The sequence below is a fragment of the Neoarthrinium moseri genome (assembly GCF_022829205.1).
Source record: "Neoarthrinium moseri strain CBS 164.80 chromosome Unknown scaffold88_Wmoseri_CBS_16480, whole genome shotgun sequence".
NCBI lineage: Eukaryota > Fungi > Ascomycota > Sordariomycetes > Amphisphaeriales > Apiosporaceae > Neoarthrinium > Neoarthrinium moseri.
Window position 1 is genome coordinate 28,274 of NW_026055202.1, and position 27,793 is coordinate 56,066.

The window sequence follows — 27,793 nt, forward strand, 5'->3', positions numbered from 1 at the left end:
AATTTTTGGGGCTGGCCTGCCGCCCGCTATGCCCGACTCCACTGCCCACCCCCGCTACCCAATGGGTCCCATGGCTCCCATGGCTGAGGTCTGCATGACCCGTTTGGCAGCATGGATCGGCAGAATCTAGACAGTACTGCTGTTCGCTGTGCTGGAGAGAGCTCGATAGCTTGGTGGAGGGGAGGGGCTCGGGAGCAGCTTGGGGGCTCGGGAGCTTAGGACAGGTCGCTAGATCGAGGAAACACCTCAGTCATGACCTTGGAGCCCGCGCCGTTCTGTTCTAGTCGTTCACGAACCACCACGGCGGCGGTGCTTGCCGGGGAATTCAACGTCCGGGTGGCAGACGCGGTAATGTCTTGTGAGCGCATCCGCGCGGCTGAATGTCTTTTCCTCGGTGCACATGTTGCAGCGGACCTTCTTCTTGCGTGCGTTGTGGATCGTGTCCTCGTGGCGGGTGAGGTCGTAGGGCCGCGAGAAGACCGTGTTACAGGGCTTGCCAGTGCTCGGGTTGATTCTGTCGCACCGGTGAGGGCCCGCCTGGCTGCCCAGCAATGTCTCGGGCATGGCCGGGTTGGGTGTAACTGGGGTCCGTGCCGTAGTGAGCGTGTTCGCCTGGCGGTGACCTTCCCGCTTGTGCTTCTGCAACAGTTGAGGCGTCTCGAAGCGCTGCGTACAGCCGTGGTATGTGCATGTGTATGTCCCGCCGTCGGCATTTGTCCTTGCTGGCCTCTGGACCGAGACGTCGCTGCCCGTCGACCCGTTGGTCTCTGCCGAGCTCATCCTCGAGAAGGTCGACACCGAGGGCGTGACCTGCTGCTGGCGTGGGCGAGCCACGAACGGATATTGCTGCGGCATCTGGATGCCCGTGGGCATGCTGAAGTCAAAGGCCGTCTGCAGCGGCGTTCTCGTCGTCTGGAAGTTCTGTGCTGCCGGCTGATGATGTTGCTGTTGCTGCTGTTGAGGCATTGCTTTACTCATCTGGTTCATGCCAAAGGTGGCCGTCTCCTGCGGGGGGAACAGCGGGAAGTTGGAGGCATCATCCGCTTCGTTGAATTCCAGCATGGCGTCCTTGGGGGAAATGGTGCTGGGCGTTCCTTGCTGCTGCGACTGTTGCTGCTGCTGCTGGTTGTTGCGGGCCAGCTGCTGCTGCAGGGCCTTGGCGTCCCGCTCTAGCTTCTGCTTTTCGCGCACTTGCTGGGCCGAGTTGAGTCGGATCTGAGGGGTCTGCTGAGAAAAGTCGTTCAGAGCGGGCGCCAACGGGGACCCATGCCTGAACGGCGAGTTGTTGCGCGAGGATCCCGATACTGGGGACTGCGCAGCGCTCAAGTGTGCGCTGTTGGCCAGGGCCAGGCGCTCGGCAAACATAGTATTGCTCGGAGACATGGCCATCTGGTTCTGCGGCTGTGGGGACGCCGACGTGATGGTAAAGTGCGGGCTATATAGCTCGTCGCTGTAGACGTCGGTCATGGTGCGATCCAGCTTGGGAACGTTGCCGTTGCTGAACGTCGCTGCGTCAAAGTGTAAGCAAGAGAAGTCATCTTCGTCGGGCGGGAACTCGAGGAAGTGTTGTAGTGCAGTCGGGGGTTCGGGCATCTCACCATTCTTTCGCCTCCTGTTCTCGTCCTCGGCAGGTTCTTGGAACGATGGCGTGGCAGGTGAGTCACCACCAATGGTGCTACTCGCCACCGACGCGGGATGGGATCTCGTAGCCGACCCAATCGACGACACGTCGGCAGCAGGCAGGAGGCCTCGCTCAAACCGTCTGGGCTGGGGTGCCGACAGGCTCGGTAGGCCGTCGGCGAACTGCATGTCCGGGGCACCGTTGCCCTGGTTGGTCAAGCTCTGCAGCGTGGCATAGAAGTTGTCGCTCATCATGGGCTTGGTCGATTGATACGAGTAGTTGCCGTCGCCACTTAGGTCGTGGAACGCATCGCCCGAGTCGTTGATGGCAATCTGCGGATTCGACATGTTTGCGTTGTATGGAGACGCGGGCCCGTTGGAGTTCAGCGACGACAGAGACGACTCGCGGTTGTGTCCCATGCGAAGCGTCGTCCTCGGCGTCTGCTGCTGCTGGCTCTGGAGGAGCCACCACGACTCGGACGAGGAAGGCATCAGGTCTGGCACTTGGCTGAGGCTCTGGCTTGGGTCGTACGGGGACGAGGCCGGGAACTTGAAGGTGCTGGTGTTGTTGTTGTTGTTGTTGATGTTGATGTTGGGCCTCCTCGGTACGTCAAAGGTCGCCGACAGCGGTGTCGAGGTGTGGAAGTTGTTGGAGTACTGCGACAGAGTCGAGTGCGGCGACGAGGCGATGCTGTCCGAGTCCAAGTTGTCGGTGTTGTTGCCCTGAACAAAGAAAGGATGTGTTGTCGAGTATGTGTTCTGGGTAAGAATCATCTTGTGTGGATGTGTGATTGCAAGGACGATTGATGATGTCGTCGAGTTGCAGTATATGTTTTGTGAGAGGGAAGAGGATAGAAGAGGTGGGGCCCTGGGGGCCGAGGTGGCGAGGGGGAAAGCTTTATTATACTCAGTCCCAGCGAACCGGATACTGGCTGCTAACTTGGCCCGGGTAGGAGAAGACCCTTGTTGGTTCTAGTAAGCGACCTGATTTATAAAACTCGGCTTTGCTGTAATTCTTTCAATGCCGGCAGGTCATGTGGTCGGCTCAGCCATTGACCACGAAGCGACTTTTCTTTGTTTCCTTCCCTGCTGGCAGCTGTTGTGTACGTCTGGATAGGCTGTTTGGGCGTGTGGTATGGCGTGTATGCTGGTGGTGTTGATGATGGGGTTTCTGATATGGTGATATGATGGCATGATGCAGATCGGCAGTGAGCGGCGTAGGACTGTTAAATACCAGCTAGACACTCTCTCATCGGCCGTGCCATTGAGGGCTGCAGCATAAGTTACCTCCAGGGTCTCTGCACTCCTCCCACTCCCTCTTGATCCATCGGCGCTTGCGATGGAACCCTTGCGCACGTCGATGTAATGGTGTGCAGGCCATGCATACACCCCAGCAAAAGGCCAGCGCTGCGGTGACGTATGCCGTCTATGCCGCGCGACGGGTCATCGGTACGTACCTTTCGTAATGGTCGGCGGCCTTTTCGATGTTCAGGCTCAGAGAAGCCTCTTGGCACGCTAAAAACTGGGTTCTCGAACAGTTTTTGCTCTTGGGACCCCTGCACTCCCCGTCGATTTGGCAGAGACGGGGCTTGAGGCTTGCTTGCTTCCATTCCGAGGGGTCTCGTCCTGGTGATTCCGGCTTACCAATTAGGTTACGCGGTACGCTGCACTCGTAGTTCCCCATCTGTCCATCCATCACTGGACGCTGATTCCCACGTTGAGGGTCTAAAAAAACCTGTCTATACACTACCCTGCCTGCCTCCAATGACGGTCCGTTCCTGCATTCCACAGCCAGCCGTCCATGGGTGACTATTCTGGCTCTTGCGCCTTGTTTCCGCTCTTCCCCCCAAGCCCCCAGGTCCCCTGGCTGATCACTACCGGAAGTCGACGGGTAGGTCTACCGTTCTGCATAACCACGCGCATCGGATGAAATTCTTGCCCTGCGCACTGCCACATATGCAAGCCCCTACCTAGTGGGCAAGCCACAACTAGCTGCCCGAGGCCGAGGCCTGTCTGGATGTGTGCAGCGAGACCGAGCCGGCCAGCAGCAATTCATGCCAACTCAGCGAGTGATTCAGCTGGCTTTGTCAGACCTGGTCAGCTCCCATCTCTGTTGGTTGAGTTCGCCCTATGACTCCCTTGGCCGCTTTTGGAAAGTACTTGCGGTGGTTACCTCGGGACTGCACCCTCCAGAGTCGCTGGTACAGCATATTCACCTTTGGGTAATGGGTTGCTGGGGATTGAGTCCAGGTCTCGCTTCACGGCCCATGTGTGACAATGTTACCCGTGGCCCGATGACTCTACTATCCCCCGCTGTGATTCATCATCTACGACTACTAAGCGCCTCGAGGTAGTCAAAAGTTGCTACCTAACCTAGTAGTAGACCCCGGCCAAAGGTCGTAGGGCTGCCAGCCAGGCAGGCTGCCCCCATGGGCAGGTACCTGACAGGAGCCAGGCACCATCGAAAAGAGCCCCCAAAAAGTCCAACACGCGGCTGCGGATATCGTGCATCAGCTTTTTAGTGCCTAAAGGTAAACGTGACAGCTGACGTTACCCACTGTACACGAGCTGGCTCGTCACATGGGCGTGCTACACGACATCGCAGCGCATGGCGTCGTAGTCCAGCGACAAGAGGAGCGGGAACGTTTGCTGCTTCTTGATTTCAGCTCTCGTATGCGCCCAACAACATGCTGTCTCGTTCTTTCTCTCTCTCTTTCTTTCTTTCTTTCTTGTGTGTTGACTAATCCTTAACACACAGATATCTCCTCGGAATCTGTCGCTTACATACATTCATGCCCTCTTGGCGAAGGAACTCTATTCTATTATGGGCGGCGGACATGGCACGTTACCGATGGCTAGTGGCGGCTGTCCCGAGCCTACGATCCCACACGCGCGCGCCCGGCGATAGTGGAGTCATACTTACTCCCCCCGCGCCTGTTTCTAGTTAGTGCATTGACCTTTGACTCCAGGTTCGCTACCGAGATGCAATGCAGGTGCAGGGAGAATTTTTCTTCTCTCCTTTTCTACATCTTCCCTCGCCTCGGTCGACTGCAAAGGGGTCATGGTCCATTGTCACAGCCGCCTTGCGACAAAATCCTGTCGGTTTACGGTGCGCCGGCACCCGTGTAACCCCGTAGCCCCGAGGTCGGTCAGCGGCCGCATAGCTCTCACAGAGCCAGCCTCAGTCCCCTCAGCCGCCTTATCGACCATGACTAATCGGCCAGACACAACGAGGAGAACGATGGCTGCTCGTCGCTTTAGCTTAGTAAACACAGAGGCAACCGTATCAGCCCTAAACTCCGGTTCGTTGTAACATTCCATGGGGGAGGAAAAGCAAGTCATCGTTCCGTGGCCGCCGGTTCATGCTGCACGCTTATGCCAGCCCCGACACCGAGGGCCGGGCTCTGGAGTCTTCGGCAAAATAGAGTTCTCAGTCATCACCAGTGCCCTCGCATATCGGCGTGGTGTCACCTCTGCGTCGGACTTAAGACGCGCGCGCCATCGCACAACGGGCCGAGTGCGAGCCAGCTTACGTCCTGTAGATAGCCTTGTTGCATCTTGACAAGGCCTCGGCTGAAAAATTCTGTGAGACACTGCGAGAAACCCCCGGAACGAAATGCGCACAAGTGTTCTGAAGTGGTGTGAAGCGACCGACTTCGGGCGGCATTGGCCAGTCGAAGCCGAGTCTCGACCGAATTTTTTCGCATCGCATCGCATCGAGACTTGGCTACGGTAATGGCCGTCTATCGCTGCTGACCCAGGTTTACAGCCTCTCTCCCAACGGTTTTCCTGGCCCTCTGATGAATGCATACTCAACAGAATCACCGTTTCCCCACGTGAACAACCAACTGATGCAATCAGCATCCGGGTCCGCGGAACTGCCGGCCAGTCTCCCCTCCCGCACCCGCTCGTGTCTGTTCGAGACGTGACCAGCATTGGATTGAATTGTGGCTTCTCCCAGGAGCCTGGGCGGCTCTAGACGGGTGCCATGTTCCTGCGGGAGCAGTGGGGCCTTCCGCCAAAATCGGGGCTGTGCTGATCTACACCCCGGCCAACGTTAATCGGTCGTCCCGAACTCTGTTTCGAGCCCTATAGTAGTTACGATAGGGCGTATCCAGTAGTTAGTACCGTCCTTCCACCAAGTTCAGCATCCTTCGGTTTCCGCTGGGACAACGACACCTATCCAAACTTGGACATTGGCAGGAGCCGAAGGACGGGAAATGTATCCGCCGGACCACTATGCCTGCTTGTGCTGCCGCACTCCCACGGTGTCGCGTGACGTGAGCTGGTATGGCACCACGATCGAAAACTCGACGTGCGCCTATATCGCATGGCACTTAACTGCCCATCTAGTTCAAGCAGGCTGGCTAGGGCTGCTGGCTACAGCGCCTGCCCGACACGTGGGTCATGTGCAGCGCATGAATATTGGGGGCTTTCACAATCTGGGCCAGGAACCATTGCCATGCAGTCAGACCCTTAACCGATCCCCTTGGAAACCTGCGTGGGCATATACAAGCGTGTGGTAATCGACACAGCCCTGCCGACCCGCCGCTAGTTAGATTCCCAGCGAGAATTCCCGATCCAGCAATTAGACAAGCCCATTTCGGCCACTACTCGCTCCAATGCTCGCAATCCCTCAGCTGGTCCATGTAACATTCCCGCCTTGTGGGTAGCGCAGCTGAATGACCAAGTGGTATCCAACCAGCTTGGGGCCTGGACGTCTTTGGCGCGAGCATACAGCTCGACAGGCACATTCACCTCCTCTGGTGGCCGCCCAACCCAATTAGTTAGACAAACAGGCTGCCACAGCACAAACGAACACGGCAAAGTAGAAACCAGCCCACTAGGGAAGAGCGATGCGAGCACAAAGTTGTGCTACCCACCTAGCCCCCCACGGATGGGCTTTTGGGAGAAGAACCGCCGCTTTGTGCGACAGCAGACCAAGCTCCAGGGCTGGTGGAGTCGGGCAGTTCCGAGACTCTGGCAAAAGTCTGGGGCAAGGCGACGGCGTGCGGCGCTGAGCTTGCAGATCTTGGGAGGTAGCCGGTCAGAGAGGACACGCGGAAAATCTGCGGCACGGCTTTCATTGGCCATGGCAGCCCCGGACTGTGGGGATGGTCGGTCAGAGGTAAGCCACTCAGCCACACCTTAATAGGGGACCAAGGGGACCTGCGTGACGGCAACTCCATTGGCATTGGCCGCGGCGCCGACCCGTCACTAGGGTTTGACAGGTTTGACAAGGACAGACCCTTTCCGTTCCAGCACGAAAGAAGCAGACTCGCATCTCATGGACGGTTATCTGTGGAGATAGCGTCCACCGTTGGCTTGTCCAGACCTGGCTGCTCGATCGATCCGCATCTAAGCGATGTCCTAGGCGGCAGCTTAACCACCCCCAAGACCCCCCCCCCAGCCGAGCAGGCCGACGGTGACTCAGCCCCCCCTTGCCACATCTGGTGTTCGGGTGTCCGGGTGTGGTTGTGGTTCAGCTATACTTGGGGAGACGATTGGTCACGGGTGTAAGGCATTGCGCTGCTGCTTGCGTGGACAGTCTTGACAATGCTCGGCCGCCAACCTCCGGTGTGCATCGTCGTGCGGTCTCGCCCCCTTCCACTGGCATACCGGCAATATCAAGTGCCCATCCGTGATTCAGATGGGGCTACGCGAGTGGCCACGAGACTCGGTCGTCACGATGGTGCTACGGTGTCACTTCGGCTGTTGTTGTAGACGCCAGTCTCCAGGCTCCCTCCCTCGTAGGGCTGGGCGTGTGGAGCAGGATGTGTGTGCTTCGTTATACTCTGCCACGAGTAGCCCCCATCTGGGGTACTGGGGCGTTGCTCTCGGTCTAGAGCAAGTGGCTGAGATGGGCCCAGGGAGACTCTGATGACGAGTCATGTCTGCCGCTTGCATGGTGTTCACTACGGGCGTTTTCATTCGCACGTATACGTGTTCCTGCCATCTCCGGCATGGCATTACCATGTTGTGCCCTCTGGGATCTGACTCTGAACATGTGTCTAGACTTCATCGTGGTGAATTGCCTGATCCTGGATGGGCCCTGGAACAACATAGTTACATTTGGCTTACAGCCCTGCCATGTACATATAACGCGCGCCTCATGCTCTGGGGTGGTGCCCTCCTAGTTTCGGTGTAAGTGCAACGGAATATCCCTTTTATACGCGTGCCCCGTCTCTGTATCGTAGCTCACGGTGGGGGTGTTTCGATTCAGCCTCCAATGTGCATCTAATACTACGTCCAAATGGTTGCACCTGCATGGCCTTATGGGCGTTTATCGGAAATACTGTCCTGGCTTGACTTTGTACTGGCGGGAAAGTGTGCCGAATTCAACGTAACAGGGCTTCATACAAGATGCGGTGCCTGCAGTCACGATCTTGTTGGCCGCCTGCAGCAGGCAACCTAATTTTACGTAGGTTACTACTGTGCTGGATAGAGCACCAGGTCGCACACAAGCCATGGCAGCCTGTTACTTTGTGGGCAGTCGTGACAATGCATGGTACTTCTGTACTGCTCGTGAGCGGACAGAGGCAGCCGGGCCTCAACCATTTGGGTGTCGAAAGTGTATGCTCTTCCCAACCCATGGTCCTCCGGTGACTTGATATAGCTCGAGAAGGCTCTGCCAAACTGAAGACCGGGATTATTCCCATAAAGACGTAAAGCAGCCAATGAAAGTCTTTCTTTGTTTAAGGTTTCCCTCCCTTCTGTTGGTGCGGCCGCTGTAGTCTCCTCGGCTGGGGTAGTATGCTGCAGCATGGAGGCCGCCGTTGTGTTGTTCACCCGACTTGGGTGATCTAAGGTACATCGTAAAACACCCAGCAAAGTGGTCTCTTGACCCAGAAGTGGCCGAGTTCAAACATCAATGTTGTGTACTGTCATATACATACATCATTCGCCAGGCATGCATTGGGCGGAATTGTCAACCAGGTTCTTTAAATGCCAGTTTCTAACCGTCACATCGGGGGTGGGTTTGGGACCGGATATCACCAGCCTTGCAATCCCACCGACTGAGGCAATTCACTGGTGGCGCTTCTGGGTAGTATGGACTGGTTGAGTCCATGTCCCTGTGCTTCAAGTGACTGGCTCAGCTTTACAACATGACTAGTACGCGGTGTGGTATATATACATGTAGTGTATACCCCCTCTGCCATCTTACTGTGAGATTAACATTAAATAGTTTTAACTTAAAAGAAACTACGTATATATAACTAAACAATTAATATATAAAAGGGAATAAATAATAAATATAATAAAATATATTAAATAATCGAGATTAAACTTTTACGATATTTATTATACTTACCTTCGAGTTTATAATGTGGTCCGTTATGCTATTCGATTTTAATGTAAGTTACGATAGTTACGGTGATTCTTAAGTTAAAAACAATCTCTATTCTTTTATACGTATGATACCGGGTGTAAGCAAGTATGACAGAAGTCAAGCACTCCTTTCGATGCCAATTTATAGCCTATCATTCATATTTTTAAAATAGGACGTTGTACGCACCCCGCCACCAAGGACTGACATATGCCCATGGATAAAACTAACAGATTGCGTGGCATATATGTCTGGGTTAATTTTAAAGCATGTTAGTATGCAGTCAAATATACTTGAGCTGTGAACAAAGTAAAAACCCAAGGTTTGCACACAATCCCAGTACGACATGTCATGGAAAAAGAGAATAGTGCCTCCTACAGCAGAACGGGTGTTGATCGATATAACACGTGAATTGACGAGTTTAGTAGCGGCACATGGCACGCCCGAGACCGGCTAAGTGTGACATCGTCCAGAGCCTGGGATGAAGACTGCTGTTGATAGTCGCCATGATAGGCACCTATGGAAACTAACCCGTTCGGAACATTCGTACGATATTGCTACCGAACTGTAGTTGCTTGTATTGTGAAGTCAAATGAGTACCCCAAATCATTTATATAACAGCGCAAACTATGGCCTCAGTTTACAATGCTGCAAGTAAATTCACCTAGCCACTATGAGAATAGTTCCCAGTAAGGTGAAGCACTTGCAACTCAGAAGCAAAACTACCGCTGAAACCCCCCAAAGAACGACGGCTCGAAGCCCGGGTGACTACAACCATACCAAGACGCACATGTATTTCATATCTGTCCTTGGGACTCATCACAGCAGGTCCAACGATACAAACAGCTCTTCGACACAGATCGGACATAAGAAATCAAACCATTACCTGGACCGATGGCAACGACAGGGAGGATCGAGCACGGCGAACTACCGGTAAGAAATGCCAATATTATATACTGAGATATGAAGTAAAATTCATATCAACACGACGCAGCCATCACATACGGAATACCATCGCCAACACACACCAAGTTTATCTGGATCGGAATGACTCTGTAGCACCTGTCTGGGCTGACCCTCTTAAGACATGCCCAGCAAGAGCCAAGCAGCACGCGATATCGCCAAGATGTATGACCCGTCATGATGCGCCTAGACTATTCAAAGTGGGCATAGCAGGTCACAGAACATAGGACTGAGTCACACAAAGATAGTGAAGTGGGAATGATGAGTCACAGACTTGGGTTCTACCCAAGACAGGTACGCATACGTTGCCTCCTGGGCTCCTTGGAGTCTGTAGGCCTTATGCCCAAGTTCCCCTATATAGACCGGAAAGACCGGATCAGACAGCCCGATGGACCCATGAACCCATGAACCCATGAACCCATGAACCCATGACGTCCGGAACAAAGCAAAGGTGGCAAACACGTGAGCATGGATTGATACGCGACAAAGAGAACCGAGATGGGCCGTGCCTGCCAGCACGACGCGGTCCACCCAGGAAGATGAAAAACACAAGACGCGCCGGACGAAAGACGAAGAGAAATAGCAGGACAAGTCACGACAGCAAGGCAGCAGAGGCACACAGACGGGAGTTTTTGGTTTAACTTTGTTCTCAAGTGTCCTTGACGGATTGATTATGCCTCATCGGACAATCCATGTAGTAGACCCCCCCATTTCCCTGTATGGTACATTGATTTCAGAACACCCTAAAAGCAGAACCCAATCCCATGATCATCATGACCAGTCACTTGTTCAGTAGCGTGACTCTCGCAAGAAATGACATCGTAACAGACGTGAAAGCACCAGACAATATGCAACGCTTAACCACCGAAACCGTAGAGGGTGCGGCCCTGTCGCTTCAGGGCGTAGACAACGTCCAGCGAGGTGACGGTCTTGCGCTTGGCGTGCTCAGTGTAGGTGACGGCGTCACGGATGACACCCTCAAGGAAGGACTTCAGGACACCACGGGTCTCCTCGTAGATCACTGCAGGGGGGGAGAGCATGTTAGAGACTGCGTCTGCGACGAAGAGAGCACTGCTGCAGAGACAAGAAACTTACTGGCAGAGATACGCTTGACACCACCACGACGAGCGAGACGACGGATGGCGGGCTTGGTGATACCCTGGATGTTGTCACGTAGAATCTTGCGGTGACGCTTGGCACCACCCTTGCCAAGACCCTTGCCGCCCTTGCCGCCTGTGAGGGAAGACGCGTCAGTAAACAAGATCGACACCGGGGAGACGCGTTGAGGGGAGGGGATGGGAGGAGGGGATCACGACGTAAGACCGCCGCCGACATGCCATCGGAACCTAGTTGGGTATGGGTAAAAACTTACGTCCAGTCATTGTGTCTGAGGTGTTTGTTTGAGAGAAGAGGTGTGTTGTTTTGGGGGGGGGTGCAATGGAATTGCAGATGAGGCTGATGAGAGAGCTGTGGATGGGTGTTGGCTGGATGGATTCGGGAGGAGAGAAGGTTGTCAACGTGGGGAATTAGACGAGTTTAAGTATCGGCAGGCCGAGCGGCGGCTGCAAACCAGATCAGCCTGGGAATTGTTCAAAGGCGAAATAGGATGGAGAGAGGGGGGGGGCCCCAAGGCGCGCGGGTGCCTGTGGTACGTACCGCGGTGGGGGTGCTCTTTTTCCAAAATCACGTCCAGATCAGGCACCTCGAAATTAAACCAGCCAACCAGAGCGCCCGATCTGGCAGATTTAAAAAAAAACAACAGCACCCTGCAGCAGGCGCTAAAACTAAGTATCAGTAAAGGGCATGGAAAGCATCCCCACACCCGACACAACCGATAGCACCGCACCATGCACACTGGACAGCAAGTTGGTTAGTAGCTGGCCGTGGCAGAGCTGGAGAGCCGCCCGGCCGCCCGACGCCTTGCACGTCCAATGGGCCCCAGGGCTTTCGCTAGAATCAGTCAGCCCAATCTGGCCAACCCCGGGTGCGGTTCCATGTGGTGCTGATTTGGTGCACGTAGCCCGGAGGGGGAGGGGACCTCTGGGCACTCTGGCGCCCGGCCCTGCTGGCTCTGCGCCGAGTGTGAACACAGAGAGCCCCGAGAGTTCCCCCCCTCCCGCCTCAACGGCCGCCCGTCCAATCTCGCGAGTCTGTTATTGCCCATTCCCATGTTTCGATATCCACACGCTGCCTCTGCTGCCGGGTCGGAGGTCTGCGTCTCGGGCCAATCATGAGCTTGCCTTTTCCATCTTATCCATGACATGTTGTAGAAACACGCACTATCCTGTCTCTACCCGTCCCCCACGGCGCGGGGTGATCAACTGCCACTGCTAGTACTGTCATGGCCTGCGCCGAGAGCACGGCATCCATCCAATCCACACCCCCGGTGCCTTTCCATCTGCCTGCCGCCTTGACAAGATGACGGCCGGCGGATGGAAAGGATGGGATGGGACATGGGAAGGCGGGACGATGTGGCGAACCCGAGTGTCAAGATCTGGGGAAGTCTGTCGATGCATGCCGTAGCCTCACCCTCACCCTCGATTTTGTTGGAGACTGCATACGTAGTTTGTTCGTTCATTCATTCATTTGTTCGTTCACTATATCAGATGCAGTAACAAATGAAGCAACACACGATGGGCCTTCCATCTTTCTCGTGTCACACCATTCTAGAACTCTTGCCTAAAAGCACACACACACATATATACACAGCTCTACTATACATCAGTTACGTGACAACCCAAAACACGGATGTCGGATGCAGATGTCTACACGAGTGCCGGGCTACTGTAACTAATTCAGACACATGTGGACGATGTAATGTAAACTACCTGACTAGGTAGCGTCAGCGCTCTACTTGGCCGTGACTTGCACATTTCCAGTATACGGCACTCGATGACATGTACCGCAGTCGTAGGTCAGATCAGCCTTGCACAACGGGGGGGAGTCCCGTTTCTGTCGCCGGTAAAGAGCGGGGCTAAATGATTGGCTGGCCAGGCCCGGATATCCTTTATCGTACACTGCCGACCGTATCGCACCGCACCGCACCGCACCGCAAAATCGCATCCATGATCACTATCACTGATCTTGGGGTTGCGCTTCTGTTTTTTCTTTGAAGGAGGCCCGAAAGGGGCAAGGCGCCCGATTCTTTGGTTGGTGCAAAGGAGGGGCGCGCGCGGACACCTGGGCGGCGGCCAATCAAAAATTAGCGAGCCGGCTTTGACCAGCGCCGCCCAAGTAAAAAAAAAAAGCCCACCTAAAACGCAACGACTTTGTTGTCAGAAACGCACCCCTGTCGCCCCCAAATCCAGGCGCGCAATTAATTCCCAAGGAACAGCGACTGATTTTCCCACCCCCCCCAGTCCAACCCAGTCCAGCCTGGACAGCCCGCCCGACCAGCCCGACTAGCGCGGAATCAGCGACAAGCAGGTGCACCCTCTTGCACCCTCCTGCAGCAAGAGCAAACGCTGGACGGACACAATCAGCCAGCCGCCACGCCCGCCCGCTTTCTCACATATTTAACACGCCCCCCGCACCCCCCAAAACCATCCTCCTCTCATCATCATCATTCCGCATCCACTCACACATCCACATCCACTTCTGCATCTCGCAGCCCATCAACCACCACCACTTCCATCACCCTTCTCATCACCAAACAACGCCCCAACACCTCCCATCTACAATGGCCCGCACCAAGCAGACCGCCCGCAAGTCCACCGGTGGCAAGGCTCCCCGCAAGCAGCTCGCCTCCAAGGCTGCCCGCAAGTCCGCGCCCTCCACCGGAGGTGTCAAGAAGCCTCACCGCTACAAGCCCGGTACCGTCGCTCTCCGTGAGATCCGTCGCTACCAGAAGTCGACCGAGCTCCTGATCCGCAAGCTGCCCTTCCAGCGTCTGGTTCGTGAGATCGCCCAGGACTTCAAGTCCGACCTGCGCTTCCAGTCCTCCGCCATCGGTGCCCTGCAGGAGTCGGTCGAGTCCTACCTCGTCTCCCTCTTCGAGGACACCAACCTGTGCGCCATCCACGCCAAGCGTGTCACCATCCAGTCGGTACGTGTCTACCCCACCCCACCCCACCCCACCACCTGCATCACGCACCACATCGCGTCTGGCACAGCATGCTAACTATCTCTGCAGAAGGACATCCAGCTCGCCCGCCGCCTCCGTGGTGAGCGCAACTAAGCTATGCCTTTCAGCGCATGGTTTTGACTTGAGAGAAGGATGGAGTTGAGTGGAGGAAGCGACACTTCATGACACTCTACGGGATGCTTTGACGACTTGGGGTTTCTACAGGGCAATGGTAATCATGGCGTTTTATGATGCGGTTGATTTCGATCGAGTGACAAATAGCACTCACAACATGGATTGTACATCAGTTTAGGCAGATGGAACAGACCCACTGCAATACTGAACAAAGGAATGACTTCAGAACAAACAAACCCTTCGCGTCCCTCTTGCCTCTCGTGATGACCTCTGCCGTCTGACCACATGGTGCCTGCCCTCCCAGGTTTTGCTTTGCTTGACGCGTTCTGGTGTTTGTTCCTGCGACACGCGCGCCTCGTTTGTTGACAGCCCACGACCCCTCCAGGCGCGACACGCACCGTGTTCTGCTCCACTCTAAAGTGGAATGAAGCGGTGGGCGCCATGGCCAACGGGCATGTCGGTATGAGAGGGACGCCTGGTAGTTAGGTAAGTAGCAGCAAGTAGTCAAGCGTTCATGTCTTCATCCTACATGATGGCCTGCCACATGGCCAAGGCTCATCGCAGCACCCGGGAAGTATCACCGTGTAATTCACTTGAAAAGAACAGCTGCGCATCAAGTGAAGGTATATTCATCAAGTAATACACTACCTGTCAGAGGAGTGATCGCATGCCTCTGTGCAACGTGAACCTGCCAGGCGCCCAGATGCCAAGCCCATTTCATTGTGTCTCGACTGCCTCTCCTCACTCAACTCACAAGACCGACCTCCAGCCTCCCTGCCCTGGCTTCTCAAGACCGAGGAACTGCAGCACCTGGGCCATGTGGTCGACGCCCCAGAAGCCCTCCGTCTGCCCGGCGCCGTTCGTCGCCACCATCCACGGGAGCCCGAAGGCGCCGTCCTCGAACGCCCTGTCCGTGTTGTCCTTGAGCGCCGTCTTGCCCGACGTCGAGGCCTCGGCCATGACTACAGTGCGGGGACACCCCCATCGTCAGTTCCAGCCGGTCCCGGTCCGAAGAAGCACACGGAGGAGAGTAGAGACGTGAACGGAGATGAAATGAAAGAGACGCAGCAGGTCGGACTCACCCTCCTCCGCCCTCTCGCGGCCCAGCACCGCGGCCAGCAGGGGCCCGAACACGGCCGGCTTCTCGACCTCGGCGTGCTCGACCCAGAGGGCGTGCCACAGCTTGGCGAGCGCGGCGGCCAGCAGCCGTTGGCCCCCTCCCTCCTGGTGCGCCGACAGGGCGGCGAGCGCGCGCATCAGGGCGAGCGTCATGGGCGGGAAGTTGGCGGGGCTCGCCGCGGCCATGGGCACGTCGAAGGCGCGCGCCCACCGGAGCTTCTCGGTCTGGATCCACTTGTCCTTGTCTACACGGGGCGCGGAGCACGGCCACTCAAGTCAGCTTGGGGGAAGATGAGGAAGACAACCCTAGCAGATGCCTGATTGTCCCGGGGCAGGGGGTGGAATCAGAACTCGTCCCGGCGAGGAACCCCCCCCAAAAAAGACACCTTTGTGCACGTAGATTTCGACGACGTACTCTTGATGTTGATGGGGGGCGTGTTGCCGCACTGTTCCCGTCGAGTGTAAGCGAAGGAGCGGACGAGTGAGTGACTGAGGCGGCATTTCTCTAGATTGCCGTGTATACAACAGTATTGCGATGTATACAGGAGGAAAAGAAGGTATCTTACAGCTTTCATGAGCCCGCCGAGGAAGATGGGCACGTATTTGACCTGCACATCTTTAAAGACGGGCTCGTTCTACCTTGATACGTCAGCCATCACATATCTGTCCCGACCCCCGGGGATTCAGGTCCAGCATCATCAAAAGCATCGACATGTGCTCACTCACCTGCAGTATGTGGAAAGCTTCATACGCAAAAGGACTGACGACGTCGACGTAGAGCGTGATCTTGGATTGGCCCATGCTGTGTCTTTCACGGGCGATATAAGGCTAACATATATGTGTGAGGGTGAGGGCTTGGCGATAGATCGATCGCTAGCAGGTCGGCGAATGTAGGATTGCAGCGGCCTTTTTGCATGAAGTTGCGTGAGATATAGGGATACTGCAGTTTCCCTCTCCTCCCGTCTGATGGACAGGGCCGGGCGTCTGTCTTCGAGGATGCCCCAGATCTGTACGCTGGGGGGCGGGCACCTCGGTTCCACGGCTGTGTGGGGTTGCACCCAGCTCGGACTACCGACTGCTAAGTATTAGTGTCGGGAATTCGAACCCTACGAGTTGGTGTGACGTCTCGGGTTCGACACTGGGCTGTGCGAGGCGAACATGACAGGAAAGAATCGTTCGAGGCGTCTGGTGAGTGTCAACATGGGCGCGTTGAACTCTAGTCTGGTGTCGCATTGCGCGAATATCGGCATGGTTGAGGCCAGAAATGCCACTCGGGCGAGGCCAGGCCAGGCCCATCCCATATTGCCCAGCTGGTGTGGCCGTGCGATCCAAGACAAAGACGCTGTTAGGTAGCGCCCGGCAAATCACTCGCAGACGTCGTGCTGGCAACACTGGATATCACAGAACTGGATAGATGTAGACACGCGCATACGTCTTGGGTAGAACCAAAAATCATATTTTCCAATACGCCGTGGCAGCTGGCTGGTATCCCTTCTATATACATCTAGCTGGCTGAAAAGAAATACAACTTACAAAACCGCCCTAGCTTTTCAAGGCCAGCGTTGATTGAACTCCGTTCCCTTTCTGTCTCATACCTGCAACCTTTTTTTCTTCTGCTTCTCTACAGCTGGTTCTTCCCATTTTTGGGGTGCACCCTCGTCAAGACATCGAACGCGCCCGTTCCCACCTTTCCGAGCCTGCCCATGACGATACGTCCACTGGGCGTCGTGAGATCATCCCAGTCTCCGTCCAGGACGGCGTCCTTCAGGAAGGCCAATGTCGTCTCGAAACTCATCTTGGTAAAGGGGCTGACGTTACCCTTGAGGCCGTTGCGGTTGAATGGCGTGAAGCCACCGTTTCTGGTCATGTAGTCGCCGATGAGGTTGAGGTGGCGGTTGTCCACACTGATACCGTGACCACCGAAGACGTTGCCCAGCTCCTGGATGATGTTGCGTCGCGCAGCCTCGACACCGTACGTCCGCAGGACGGCTGCGATGTCGTTGGTGATGGTCTTGTTGGGGTTAATGTAGTCGGCGTAGTTCTGCATGGCCACCAGGTTGACGCCGTTGGTGTGGATGACCGGCATCTTCTCCTCGTTGCCGGTGCGGACGTCCTTGATAAGCTCGTCCTCCACAAACGTGCAGTCCTTGATGCCTTCGATCTTCTGGACCAGCGTCTTCCGCACCGCTTCTTGCACCACGTTCAGCATCAGGACCTTGGGGATGTTGGCGTCAAACTCGAGCGAGAACTCGCACCATTCGCCGCCGGCTTCGTCGCACTCGAACCGCGATACCGAGCTGAACTTCTCCATGACGTCTGCCTGGCGGCTCTTGTTGAGCTCGGTCGTGCCCCGCTTGCTGGACCGGCCGCCAGCCTCCGAGTCGCTCTCGGGTGCCGGGCTGCCGCCGAAGCCTTCATCCTCCGGCACTTCGTCGTCGTCGTCATCAGATGCCTCGCGCTCCATCCGGTTCTGAATCACATCGTCGTCCTCGTCATTGGGACCATACGACACAGCCTCGGCGCGGTTGGCCCGCTGCTTGGCATTTGTGGCATCATCGTCGGCATCGTCGTCATCGTCGTCGTCGTCCTCGTTGCGCACTCTTTCGGCATCGGGGGCCGCCATCTCCACATTGCCAGCCTTGACGCCGACCTCGGGCCGAGCCCCGTTATCCTTGTCTCCTCGGGCCTTGATCTCCTTCTTGATCTGCCTCTCGAGTCTCTCCAAGAACTTGGTCGTCACAATGTCCAGGACATCGGACTTCTTGATGGCGTATGTCTCGCAGTAATCAGCCGACTTGAAGAACTGCAGGCGCACGTCGAAGATCTTGGCCAGTCGATATCCAGCACCCTTGCCAATGCGCTCCTTGACGGTGACCTTGTCAGTGACGTGCGAGAGAGGGAGCTCACTGATGGCCTTGGCGAACTGTTCAAGGCTCCGCTGGCCGAGCTCTGCGTTGACGACCAGGGTCATGGACGGGGTGGAAATGTGGTCGCTCGCTGTCATCAAGATCTCTCGAAGACGCGGGATACCTAGTGTGACGTTCTTCGCCGAGTGACCAGCCAAATGGAAAGTATTCAGTGTCATCTGCGTCGACGGCTCACCGACGGACTGGCCGGCAACGATACCCACGGCCTCACCCGGCTCGACAAGAGATCCCAGGTACTTGGTGTGGAACAGAATCTCGGCGTATTTTCGGGCGACCCGCTCAGTGGACTTGTTCTTGTCACCCTTCTCCTTGATGAGCTTGTCGGCGTTGTCCTTGATATAGTCGCTAACTTTCTCGTAGAACTTTTCCGAGGTGGCGAAGGCGTTGCGGTTGACGTTCAGCTCGGCCATGATGGGATCGCGGGCTTTGGGGTCGTTCGCCTTGGCCTCCTTGATGGCCTTCTTCATATACTTCTGAGCATACTCCTTGGAGGAGAATATGTCCTGATCCCAGCCTCGCTCGTCAATCGAAAGCTGTGCGACTTCGGACTCACGGTTTCTCAACACAAAGCCAAAATCATGCAGATACTTCTGCTTGGTAATGTCGAGACCGTCTTCTCCGTACAAGAACTGGACAACGGACCCGTCCGAGTCTCTGACCGAGGTGTCGTAGGACACCTTAAGGCCTTCCATGCCCTTGATGAGACATCTCTGCAGATAACCGGATCTGGAAGTCTTGACTGCGGTATCAATGAGACCTTCGCGACCAGCCATGTGATGGAAGTAGTACTCTTGCGGCCGGATGCCTGTCAAGAAACGGTTCACAATGTAACCTCCAGCGCGGACATCGGTCTCGAAGGGACGGAAACAAGGGAGAGTCTTGCCGCTGACCATGACCGGTACTCGTCGACCCTCCAGAACCTGTTGACCCAGGTTGCAGGAAATAAGGTTGGCGTTGACACCGCTACCCTTGGCACCAGATATGGTCATCGACTGCATTTGGTTCTTGGGGAAGTGCTTCTCGAGACCCGCGGGGAGACAGGCCTTGGTCACGGCGGACGAGACAGGTGAGCATGCTGCGTTCATGAGCGCATCGAGATTCTCCTGCTGGCTGTCATCTCGCATGACGGCCTCGAGACGTTCGAGCAGGGTTGGGTTCCGCGGGTCGATATCCGTATGCTTGTCCAAGCTTACGAACTTGAGGGCCGTCTCGAGACCGACGCGGTTGGCCGCCTCCAGCTGCTTCTTACGGTCTTCCTCGCCACTCTGGGTGAGACGCAGATCGTCCATGCCACAAGTGAACGCACGCATGTTGAGATACCTGGTCAAAAGTCTACCCATGCAGCTGAGGAGTTTTGCGGCAGACTCGGGGCCCCAGGTCTCGTGTACCGCGTGAATGAAGCCTCCCGAACTGGGTCCCAGATGGGCTTTGTCGAGAATACCATGGATGAACACACCGTCCTTGAACAGGACAGCACCCTCCTCCGAGTTGAGACCCCATCGATCCGCTGGGACCTGGGTCTTGCCGGTGAGCCAGAGGTCGCCAAAACCAAGAGGCTTGATGTTCTTCAGGATGGTCGTGATGACCTGCTTGCCGGTCCACCTCTTCACTGGCTTGATGATGGCAGGGGGCACCAGTTCAAGCCTGTCCGAAGTGATGTGACCATGCTCGGGCCTGAGCGCATTGTAGACTAGCTGGTGATAGGCACCTTTGTCGAAGAAGGTATCCCGGTTGCAGAGAGCGACGGAGACTGAAAGATGGTCCTGAATCAGACCTCGGAGCGGCTTGCCTGCTGTACCCGAGAGATACTGATGGTCCGTATCAGCGAGCCGCAGAGCCTCGGCGCGAGCGAGTTCGTTTTGGGGGAAATGCATGTTCATCTCGTCACCGTCGAAGTCGGCGTTGTACGTGTTACAGTTGGCGTAGTGCATACGGATCGTCTTCTCCCCGGGCAGGACGCGAACACGGTGGCCCATGATGGAAGGCTTGTGCAGCGTCGGTTGGCGGTTCATCAGGACCACATCGCCGTTCCCGAGATGGCGGTGGACCTTCTTGCCCCTAGTGCCGCTCTGCTTGTGGCTTGAAGGGGCCAAGAGCTGGTTTGCCAGGGCCACGCGATCCTCTTGCGACTTCTTCCTGAGGTTTATGATCTGGCCGTTCTCGTTCTCGATGGCGGCGGCGCCGGGCCACTTGTCAGGGCCGTTGATGACGGCCTGTTGCATTTCCCTGAAATTGTGACTGGTGACGGGCTCAGGATACGTCAGCTTCTTGGCAAAGACGGGAGGCACACCAATCTCGCTGGTCTCGATGTTGGGGTCGGGCGAGATGACACTTCGGGCGGCGTAGTTGACACGCTTGCCCATCATGTTCTTCCGGAACAAGCCCTCCTTCTTCTCGAGCTTCTGCTTGATGCCGTCCTCGTTCCGCTTGCCGGCAGCGCCGCGGACAGGGTTCCGGTCCTTGTCGATGAGGGAGTTGACGCAGTCCTGGAGTGCGACACAGGCCTCGTGTAGTTCGGAGAAGTTCCTGGTGCGGGCGGGGGGCTCGGCCCCGGGCCTGGCAGCCTGGGCGAGCTCGCGGTGGATCTGGGCGACCTTGGACGAGGCATTCAAGATCAGCTTGTAGAGGGAGTTTTGTTGCGCCTCGGCAATGCCTCCGTCGCCCTGACGAGCCTCGGGGCGGTACTTGTTGGGCGGGACCATGATGGTCTGCACGAAGAAGGAGCTCGGGTTGATGGGCTTGGAGGACTTGGTCTGGGGCCTCGAGTTGTAGAGCAGGGCGACCATCTCCTGCTCCTTCTCGAACAGGAGCTCCAGACGGGCCAGAACCTCGCTCGACGTGACGTAGCGCTGCTGTGTGGCCTCCTTGGCCTTGGTCTTGGGCAACTTGGTCGCGGCGTCGGTCATGACGACGTCACCGTTCTCGTCGAGCTCCTCGCCGTCGCCCTCGTCCGACTCTCCCTCTTCCTCCTCCTCTTCTTCTTCCAAGCCCACCTCGTCCTCGTCGGGCGACAGGTCGATGTCGGCTATGCCCTCGTCGGTCTCGGCGGCGGCCTTCTTCTTCTTCGGGGCGGACTTGGCCTTCAGCCTGATGGTGAGGGCATCCTTGCGCTTGAAGCTGCCCTGAGCCATCTTGGCGGCATCCTTGGAGGACAGGGTCTTCTCGAAGATCTTGACGAAGCGGTCCTTGCGGTAGTTTGGCGAGATGCCCTTGCAGCTCTGGCAGTTCCTCCCCTTGGTCATGTCCTTGAGGAAGGCCTTGATCAGCTCCCTGCGGACGTCCGAGGCACCCTCGTGCTTCCCCTTCCTGATCTCGGCGGTGCTGATCCGGTGGCCGCGGATGGCGTGCTCGGTGTACCTCTCCCTCATCATCATCATGTGGGCCGAGTCGTCGGTGTCGTCGTCCACGGCCATGGCCTCGACGCCGGGGATGTTGGTGGACTGGGGGGTGATGTCGTCGAGGTAGCTGGCCTCGTCGAGCAGGCCGAACTGGAGCAGGCGCAGCTTGCACTTGTACAGGCCCAGGTCGGCGGGCCGCATGCGGAAGCGGTTGCAGTAGGTGCATTGGGCCCTCAGCAGGCGCATGATCTGGTCCATGAAGACCGGGTGGTAGAGCGGCACGGGGAGGTCGATGTGGCCGGCATGGCCGGGACAGCTCGTCTGGCCGAGATTACATGTTGTGCATCTAGCAGAGAAGGCCGGGGCGTTAGTTACAATATATATACTTTCTAAAAAAAAAAAAAAAAAAAAAAAAAAGCATAGAAATAAAGGGGCGGCAAGAAGGGTCAAGATGGTGTCTCGGGCTGGCGGTGTGGCACCCAAGGATTCTGGACGTACAGTGAGTCGCCCCAGGCTCCCAGGGCCGGGTCGTATAGACCGCCGGGGGTGGGATTGAGGAGGCTGTCAAATGTGGTGGGGTTCTCTATCCTCTTGACGGAAATGTTCTTGATCTCGTCGGGGGTCAAGAAGTCGAAGTCGACGCTGTCAATGACAGACGAGACGGGCTGGGAGATGTTCATGGTGGCGGTCGGTAGGTGCTGCCAACTACACGTTCGCAGGCGCGCGCTATCGTCTCGACTGGATGGGATCGCAAAGGTCCAGTCCAGTCCAGTCTCTGGATGGAATGGGGAATATCCTGCTCTTCAGGCCCGCGACTGGGCAGCCGTCATCAATGGTGCATGGCTCGCTTCCCAATGGCGAGGCAGGCAGAGGCTATCGTTCTGTACGGTCCGGTATGGTATGGGCTGTCTGGGGGGGAAAATTCACGGGCTGCTCTTTTTTTTTTTCGCATAGGAACCGCTGGCGTCGGCCAAGTGGGGTGCGAAAAGTTGACATTGCCAGAGACGGAGCTGTCGCCAGAGAAAACTTTTGGCGGTGAGCCGGGGCAGAATGTGGGGGTTGGGGACCACCAAGCGCATCGACTTCAGGGAGAGCTTAGACCCTACCTAACCTAGGTAGCTGTTCTGCCAGTGGTGCCTTGTGGTGCCTTGTGGTGCCTTGTAGTGGTAGCCCGCCTGTAGACAGTACTGTAGTTAGTGGAAGCGGAGGCCAAAGTCGACAACCCAAGCGCATGGATATGTCAAGTTACATGCTGTACGTAACTAACCCACTCCACCCCCCCCCAGCTGTAAGTCGATACGGTGCTGTAGGTAGATCTCGCGACTTCTGCCTCTCTCGAGCCACACATCGTCACTACAGTCGTTTTGTTCCAACCCTCAGCCACCGCCTGCGTCCCTCCCTTTCCCTCCCTTTCCCTTTCGGCTGCTGCGATAACCAACGAGACCCGGTGCTCATCGATCGCCCATCGCCCCATCGCCCATCGCCCCATCCGAAGCCATGGATAGACACGGCTCGCCCAGCCTGGGGCCGCGCAACGACGCCTCCTCCCGCATCACCAAGCCCGACGCCGGTGGTGGCGCCGCCGCCGACAAGCTGGCCGCCCTCAAGGCCCGCGTCGCCGCTGCCATCTCCGGCTCCGGCTCTGCCGCCGCCTCCGCCTCCGCCTCCGCCCAGACCCAGCAGAAGAAGGGCCTGAACGTCGAGCTGCACCCGGCCCTCGCCGACACCTGGAAGCCCGCCTCCTCCTCGAGAGCCAACGAGGCCAAGCAGCAGTCCCGGCCCAGGCAGCCCCAGGCCGGCCAGTCCAAGCCCCAGAAGCCGGACGAGGCCAAGTCGAATCCCTACTTCAACCCCAGCCTGCAGGGCCCCCAGCAGCGCCAGCCTCGCCATCTGCGCTTCCACGAGAAGGGCAAGTTCATCGAGCAGGGCCAGGCCCTGCGGAGGCAGGCCAAGCTCGAGGAGCTCAAGAAGCGCATCGCCTCGACCAGCAAGCGCGCCGGCATCGACGAGGACGCCGACGTCGAGAAGAACTTTGTCGTCGACGCCCCGCCCGACGTCGAGTGGTGGGACGAGGGGCTCCTGGTCGACAACAGCTACGACGCCCCCAAGCTCGACGGCCCGGACGCCATCGTCACCCCCTACATCCAGCACCCCGTGCAGATAGAGCCCGACGGCCCCGAGGTTGTCGTCAAGCCCATGTACCTGACCGCCAAGGAGCAGAAGAAGATCCGGAGGCAGCGGAGGCACCAGGACATGAAGGAGGAGCAGGCCAAGCAGCGCCTCGGCCTCCTCCCCGCTCCCGTGCCCAGGCTCAAGCTGGGCAACATGATGAGGACCATGGGAGAGCAGGCCGTCAAGGATCCGGTAAGCCGCACCCACTACCCCTTCTCCCTGTTGACCGTCTAGAACTGTGACGCTAACCCGTTTCTTCTTTTCCCTCCCCGACAGACCCAAATCGAGGCCATGGTCAGAAGCCAGATTCGCGAACGTGAGGAGACGCACCTGCAGATGAACGCCGACCGCCAGCTCACCAAGGAGGAGAGGGAGGAGAAGCTGCAGCGCAACCAGGAGGCCGACGCCAACAAGGGCCTGCACCTGCTCGTCTTCAAGATCATGAACCTCAGCAACGGATCCCACCGCTGGAAGATCAACCGGAACAGCGAGGACCTCGGCGCCACCGGCCTCGCCCTCCTGAACCCGCGCTTCAACCTGGTCATCATGGAAGGCGGGCCCTACGCCATACGCAAGCTTCGTCACCTGATGGTCGACCGCATCGACTGGGGCGAGAGCGCGCCGTCGCGTGTCGCCGAAGGGAAGAACGAGGGGCTCCGCGAGTGGCTGAAAGCCGAAAACGAAGACGGCTCCCTCAAGGACCTGAGCGCCAACAAGTGCGTGTTGTTGTTCGACGGAGAAGTCAAGACCAGGGCATTCAAAAAGTTCTCCTCGCGGGTTACCGAGAGCGACAGCGAGGCACGCGAGTTCTTGGCGCGTGTCAAGATGGAAAACTTCTGGAATCTGGCCAAGTCGACTAGCTAAGGACTCTCAAGGGGTAGACAATCATGGCGCCGTCCGGACCGAGGTGAATGCGAGGCGAAGGAAGACTGCGCGCTCGGTTGGCCGCAAATCTTGGGGCGCCGAGTTCCTTGTCGACAGGGCATCTACTTGCGCGACATCCCAGAAGCTGTCCAACAGTGCTGGATAGATGAGCCAATGGGCAGATCGTTGTGACGGTGGCTCACCGTATATTGAAAGTCATGGAGTTGGTTCATGGTCGCTAGGGGAGGTTGGGAGGCTCCGGTGCCTCCCATGGTCTGGGCTATACAGACTCAGAATCGGGGCACTTTTGTCTCAGCCGGGGTTAAGAAGCAGCCTTGCACCAGGCTAGATCCAGCTTATATTATACTTTGGGAATCAATGTGCCCGAACAGCGTGGATCGTCAAGCGGACCGGCGGATGAGGACGGTGGTCTTCACATAGAAGCAGGCCGTGTTGACGCGCCGATATGGTTTCGTGCAAGTTGACGGTCTTGTTCATATTTGGACGGCAGTGTATCAAGTTGCCAGCTCGTTTAGTACAATGCTACAAAACTGGAGGCCCTCGGTTCCGCTAGCCAATCTAGTTTATCCCACCTGGACGATCATCATGATATAGTATATTGCAGGCGCTCAAGCCATGCCGTCAATCTCCATCAGCTCTCTCTCGTCGTCCTCGTCCATGTCATAGTCGTCGTCCAAAGCCAGCGCTTTGGCCTGCTGCCGCCGAACCTCTTCGGCCATGTTCTCCTCGTTCTGCTTCTGCAGCTCCAGGATGCGCTCCTCGTCCATCTGGGCCTGGTGTTTCCTGAGGTCCTCGATGCTCCACACGCTGATGCCCTCCTGGTCCTTGGGCCGGAAGGGCTGCGCCATGTCCCGAAGGAAGCGCTTGGCGGCCAGCACGGCCATGTCGGTGGACAGGTTGACGTCGACCTCGAGCATGGCCTGCTCGATCCACTTGGGGAGCTGGTCGCGCTTCTTCTGGAACCGCCTGTCGGCGAGCACCATGATTCCGTAGTCGTCCTTGCCTCGGAGCACGCGCCCCAGACACTGCGCGGCGTGCCGCATGGCGTCGAAGGACAGGAAGTCGTTCTCGCGGATGCGGTAGGTCTCGCGCAGGAACTCGAGGCGTGCCTTCAGGATACGCGACTCCGTGTACTGGAACGGCACGCCGATGCACAGCACGGTGCGCCCGTAGTGGTGGTCGAAATCGATACCCTCCGAGACCTTGCCACGCGCGACACACAGCAGCACCGCACCGCGCCCGTTGCAGCAGGCTGTTCTGTACGTCTCAAGCGCCAACGAGGTCTCTTGTGCATCGGGAGTCTCGACGAGAATGAGCTTGTACTTCCAGACCTGATCCAGGATACCCATTCCCTGCCACATGCTAATGATGGACTCCATGTAGAGATATGACGGGAAAAATACCACCATCCCGTCAGGCGTGACCCTGGCGAACTCGGTCAGGAGGTTTCCGTAGTTGCGAACAACACTCGGCTCGTTTCGGACTTGGAAGCTGGTCGACACTGGTGCTTGATCACTGCCCCTAGTGACGATCATGGGCAAGAAAGACTTGCGTGCCAGCGTCATCGTGTACGACTGCATGACCACGGCGTTGAAACCCAGCATCTTCGGGTACATCTCCAGAGGCGAGATTGTACCAGACGTGATGATGACGGAGCTGAATCTGTCAAAGACGGGTTTGATAGCGATAGCTGCATCGAGACAGGTGAAGTGCAGAATGGGATTTGGCACTTCAGCAGTGTCTGACTCAAAGGGCTCGAGGATCAGCAGGAAGCCTTTCTCGTACGTAGCTACCAGGGTGGCGAACGTCGCAACCTCCTGCAGTGTTTGGTAGTCCTCAATATTTGTGAGTTCCAGCGTTCGGACCAGCGACGTCAACCGCTCGGCGCAGAAGCGCAAGGGCTTCTTCTCTATGAAGGTGTGCTCCTTGAGGTGATCAAGAAAGTAGGTCGGCGTTTCCGACGTGACCTTCCGAGACTTGATCCGGCTCTTGAGGTACTCGATGAACCGTTTCAAGAAGGCAACGAAATGTTCCGCCCTGCGGATGTTTCCGGGAACTGCCTCCTTGAGTAAATCGTCTGGCAACACGGGGTTCGCCATGAATGCGTCTTCTTGCCGCGCTTCTTCGTGATCTCGAAGTCCCTCGACCAGTTTCTGGTACTCGTTCTCGAGCTGCTCCCGATCCGTCTCCTTCATTTCGCCAATTTTGCGTTCCAGGTTCTGAGCATCTCTTGTGGCCTTCCGAAGCGAGTCCTCTGTGATATCCTGGCTGAGTGATTCGATGCAGACGTTATCGATGTTGTGTGCTTCGTCAAAGACGACGATGCAGTCTTTCGAGAACTCCTTCGACACCCGTTCGGCTATCTTGGGGTCAAGAAGATAGTGGTATGAGTAGATGATGACGTTGCAGTACTGCATCATCCGCCTCGCCGTAAAGTACGGGCACTGCTTGTGCTGCTCTCCATATCTCAGCAGCCCATCAAGGGTCCAGACACCATTCGGGATAAGGTTGTGCGGTTCTAGCAGGTCCAAATTATCGTGGTAGATGCATACATCTACGTTTTCGCCCTTGTCCTTCTTTTCCTTGACGAATCCAGCCGTCAAGCTCCGGCACCTGGCATCCACGATGGCACCGCTCTTCTCGCGCTTGACAGAGGGGTGGAGACACAGATTCTTTCGACTGGTCAGGCCCAGGCCGCGGAAATCTTCGACGTGGCCGAGTTCGTTGGCACGAAACTTCATGAGCGCTTTCAGCTCCTGCAGTGCCTTTTCGATCTCGGACATGGTACGCGAGCAGTAGATGAGCTTCCGGTGCTCCGGGTAGTGCTGCTGGTAGGCCACGATGAGGGATAGAAGGGACACAGTCTTTCCAGTTCCTGAAGGCATCTCAAGGACACAGTGGCCGCCGGCATCGAGCGTCTTCTTGAGGTCACACATGTAGGCATACTGCTCCGGATACACCCGGGGATACGGGAAGAGGACCGGCAGGTCGTCAATGAAGAACCTCATGGTGGCGGCTGTGTGGAATATTTCCCCCAGGTTAGAATGTTACTCTGTTCAGGCGGCTCCGAGCCAAAAGGCTCGTTGGCGAATAGATGCCGGAGGCGAGCAGGAGCAGCAGAGCAGCAGAGCAGCAGAGCAGCAGAGCAGCAGAGCTTGATGAGTTATGGCCGTGGTAGGTCTGGAGATTGGGCCCGCCCGCCACAATCGCAATCGAGATTACGGGTGATTGAAATCCAACGGCA

The 27,793-nt window shown here is 56.9% G+C and overlaps 7 protein-coding genes across 7 annotated transcripts; 2 read left to right on the plus strand and 5 right to left on the minus strand.

Moving 5' to 3' along the window:
• Nucleotides 1-288: 288 nt before the first annotated feature.
• On the minus strand, nucleotides 289-2,394 carry JN550_012524 (uncharacterized protein; the record flags this gene model as incomplete). The annotated part of the gene is made up of 1 exon (XM_049311009.1): nucleotides 289-2,394. The coding sequence occupies one exon, from the start codon at nucleotides 2,392-2,394 to the stop codon at nucleotides 289-291; it is 2,106 nt and encodes a 701-aa protein (XP_049165486.1).
• An 8,373-nt stretch (nucleotides 2,395-10,767) lies between these two features.
• On the minus strand, nucleotides 10,768-11,292 carry JN550_012525 (uncharacterized protein; the record flags this gene model as incomplete). The annotated part of the gene is made up of 3 exons (XM_049311010.1): nucleotides 10,768-10,931; nucleotides 11,006-11,143; nucleotides 11,283-11,292. The coding sequence occupies 3 exons, from the start codon at nucleotides 11,290-11,292 to the stop codon at nucleotides 10,768-10,770; spliced, it is 312 nt and encodes a 103-aa protein (XP_049165487.1).
• Nucleotides 11,293-13,589: 2,297 nt separating this feature from the next.
• On the plus strand, nucleotides 13,590-14,087 carry JN550_012526 (uncharacterized protein; the record flags this gene model as incomplete). Its single annotated transcript, XM_049311011.1, has 2 exons — nucleotides 13,590-13,955; nucleotides 14,043-14,087. The coding sequence occupies 2 exons, from the start codon at nucleotides 13,590-13,592 to the stop codon at nucleotides 14,085-14,087; spliced, it is 411 nt and encodes a 136-aa protein (XP_049165488.1).
• Nucleotides 14,088-14,858: 771 nt separating this feature from the next.
• Nucleotides 14,859-16,028, minus strand: JN550_012527 (uncharacterized protein; the record flags this gene model as incomplete). The annotated part of the gene is made up of 5 exons (XM_049311012.1): nucleotides 14,859-15,070; nucleotides 15,131-15,472; nucleotides 15,643-15,673; nucleotides 15,794-15,862; nucleotides 15,954-16,028. The coding sequence occupies 5 exons, from the start codon at nucleotides 16,026-16,028 to the stop codon at nucleotides 14,859-14,861; spliced, it is 729 nt and encodes a 242-aa protein (XP_049165489.1).
• An 820-nt stretch (nucleotides 16,029-16,848) lies between these two features.
• JN550_012528 (uncharacterized protein) lies at nucleotides 16,849-22,172 on the minus strand (the record flags this gene model as incomplete). The annotated part of the gene is made up of 2 exons (XM_049311013.1): nucleotides 16,849-21,838; nucleotides 21,991-22,172. The coding sequence occupies 2 exons, from the start codon at nucleotides 22,170-22,172 to the stop codon at nucleotides 16,849-16,851; spliced, it is 5,172 nt and encodes a 1,723-aa protein (XP_049165490.1).
• An 817-nt stretch (nucleotides 22,173-22,989) lies between these two features.
• On the plus strand, nucleotides 22,990-24,528 carry JN550_012529 (uncharacterized protein; the record flags this gene model as incomplete). Its single annotated transcript, XM_049311014.1, has 2 exons — nucleotides 22,990-23,856; nucleotides 23,941-24,528. The coding sequence occupies 2 exons, from the start codon at nucleotides 22,990-22,992 to the stop codon at nucleotides 24,526-24,528; spliced, it is 1,455 nt and encodes a 484-aa protein (XP_049165491.1).
• Nucleotides 24,529-25,157: 629 nt separating this feature from the next.
• JN550_012530 (uncharacterized protein) lies at nucleotides 25,158-27,557 on the minus strand (the record flags this gene model as incomplete). The annotated part of the gene is made up of 1 exon (XM_049311015.1): nucleotides 25,158-27,557. One exon carries the CDS (start codon nucleotides 27,555-27,557, stop codon nucleotides 25,158-25,160), a length of 2,400 nt encoding a protein of 799 aa, XP_049165492.1.
• Nucleotides 27,558-27,793: the final 236 nt, after the last annotated feature.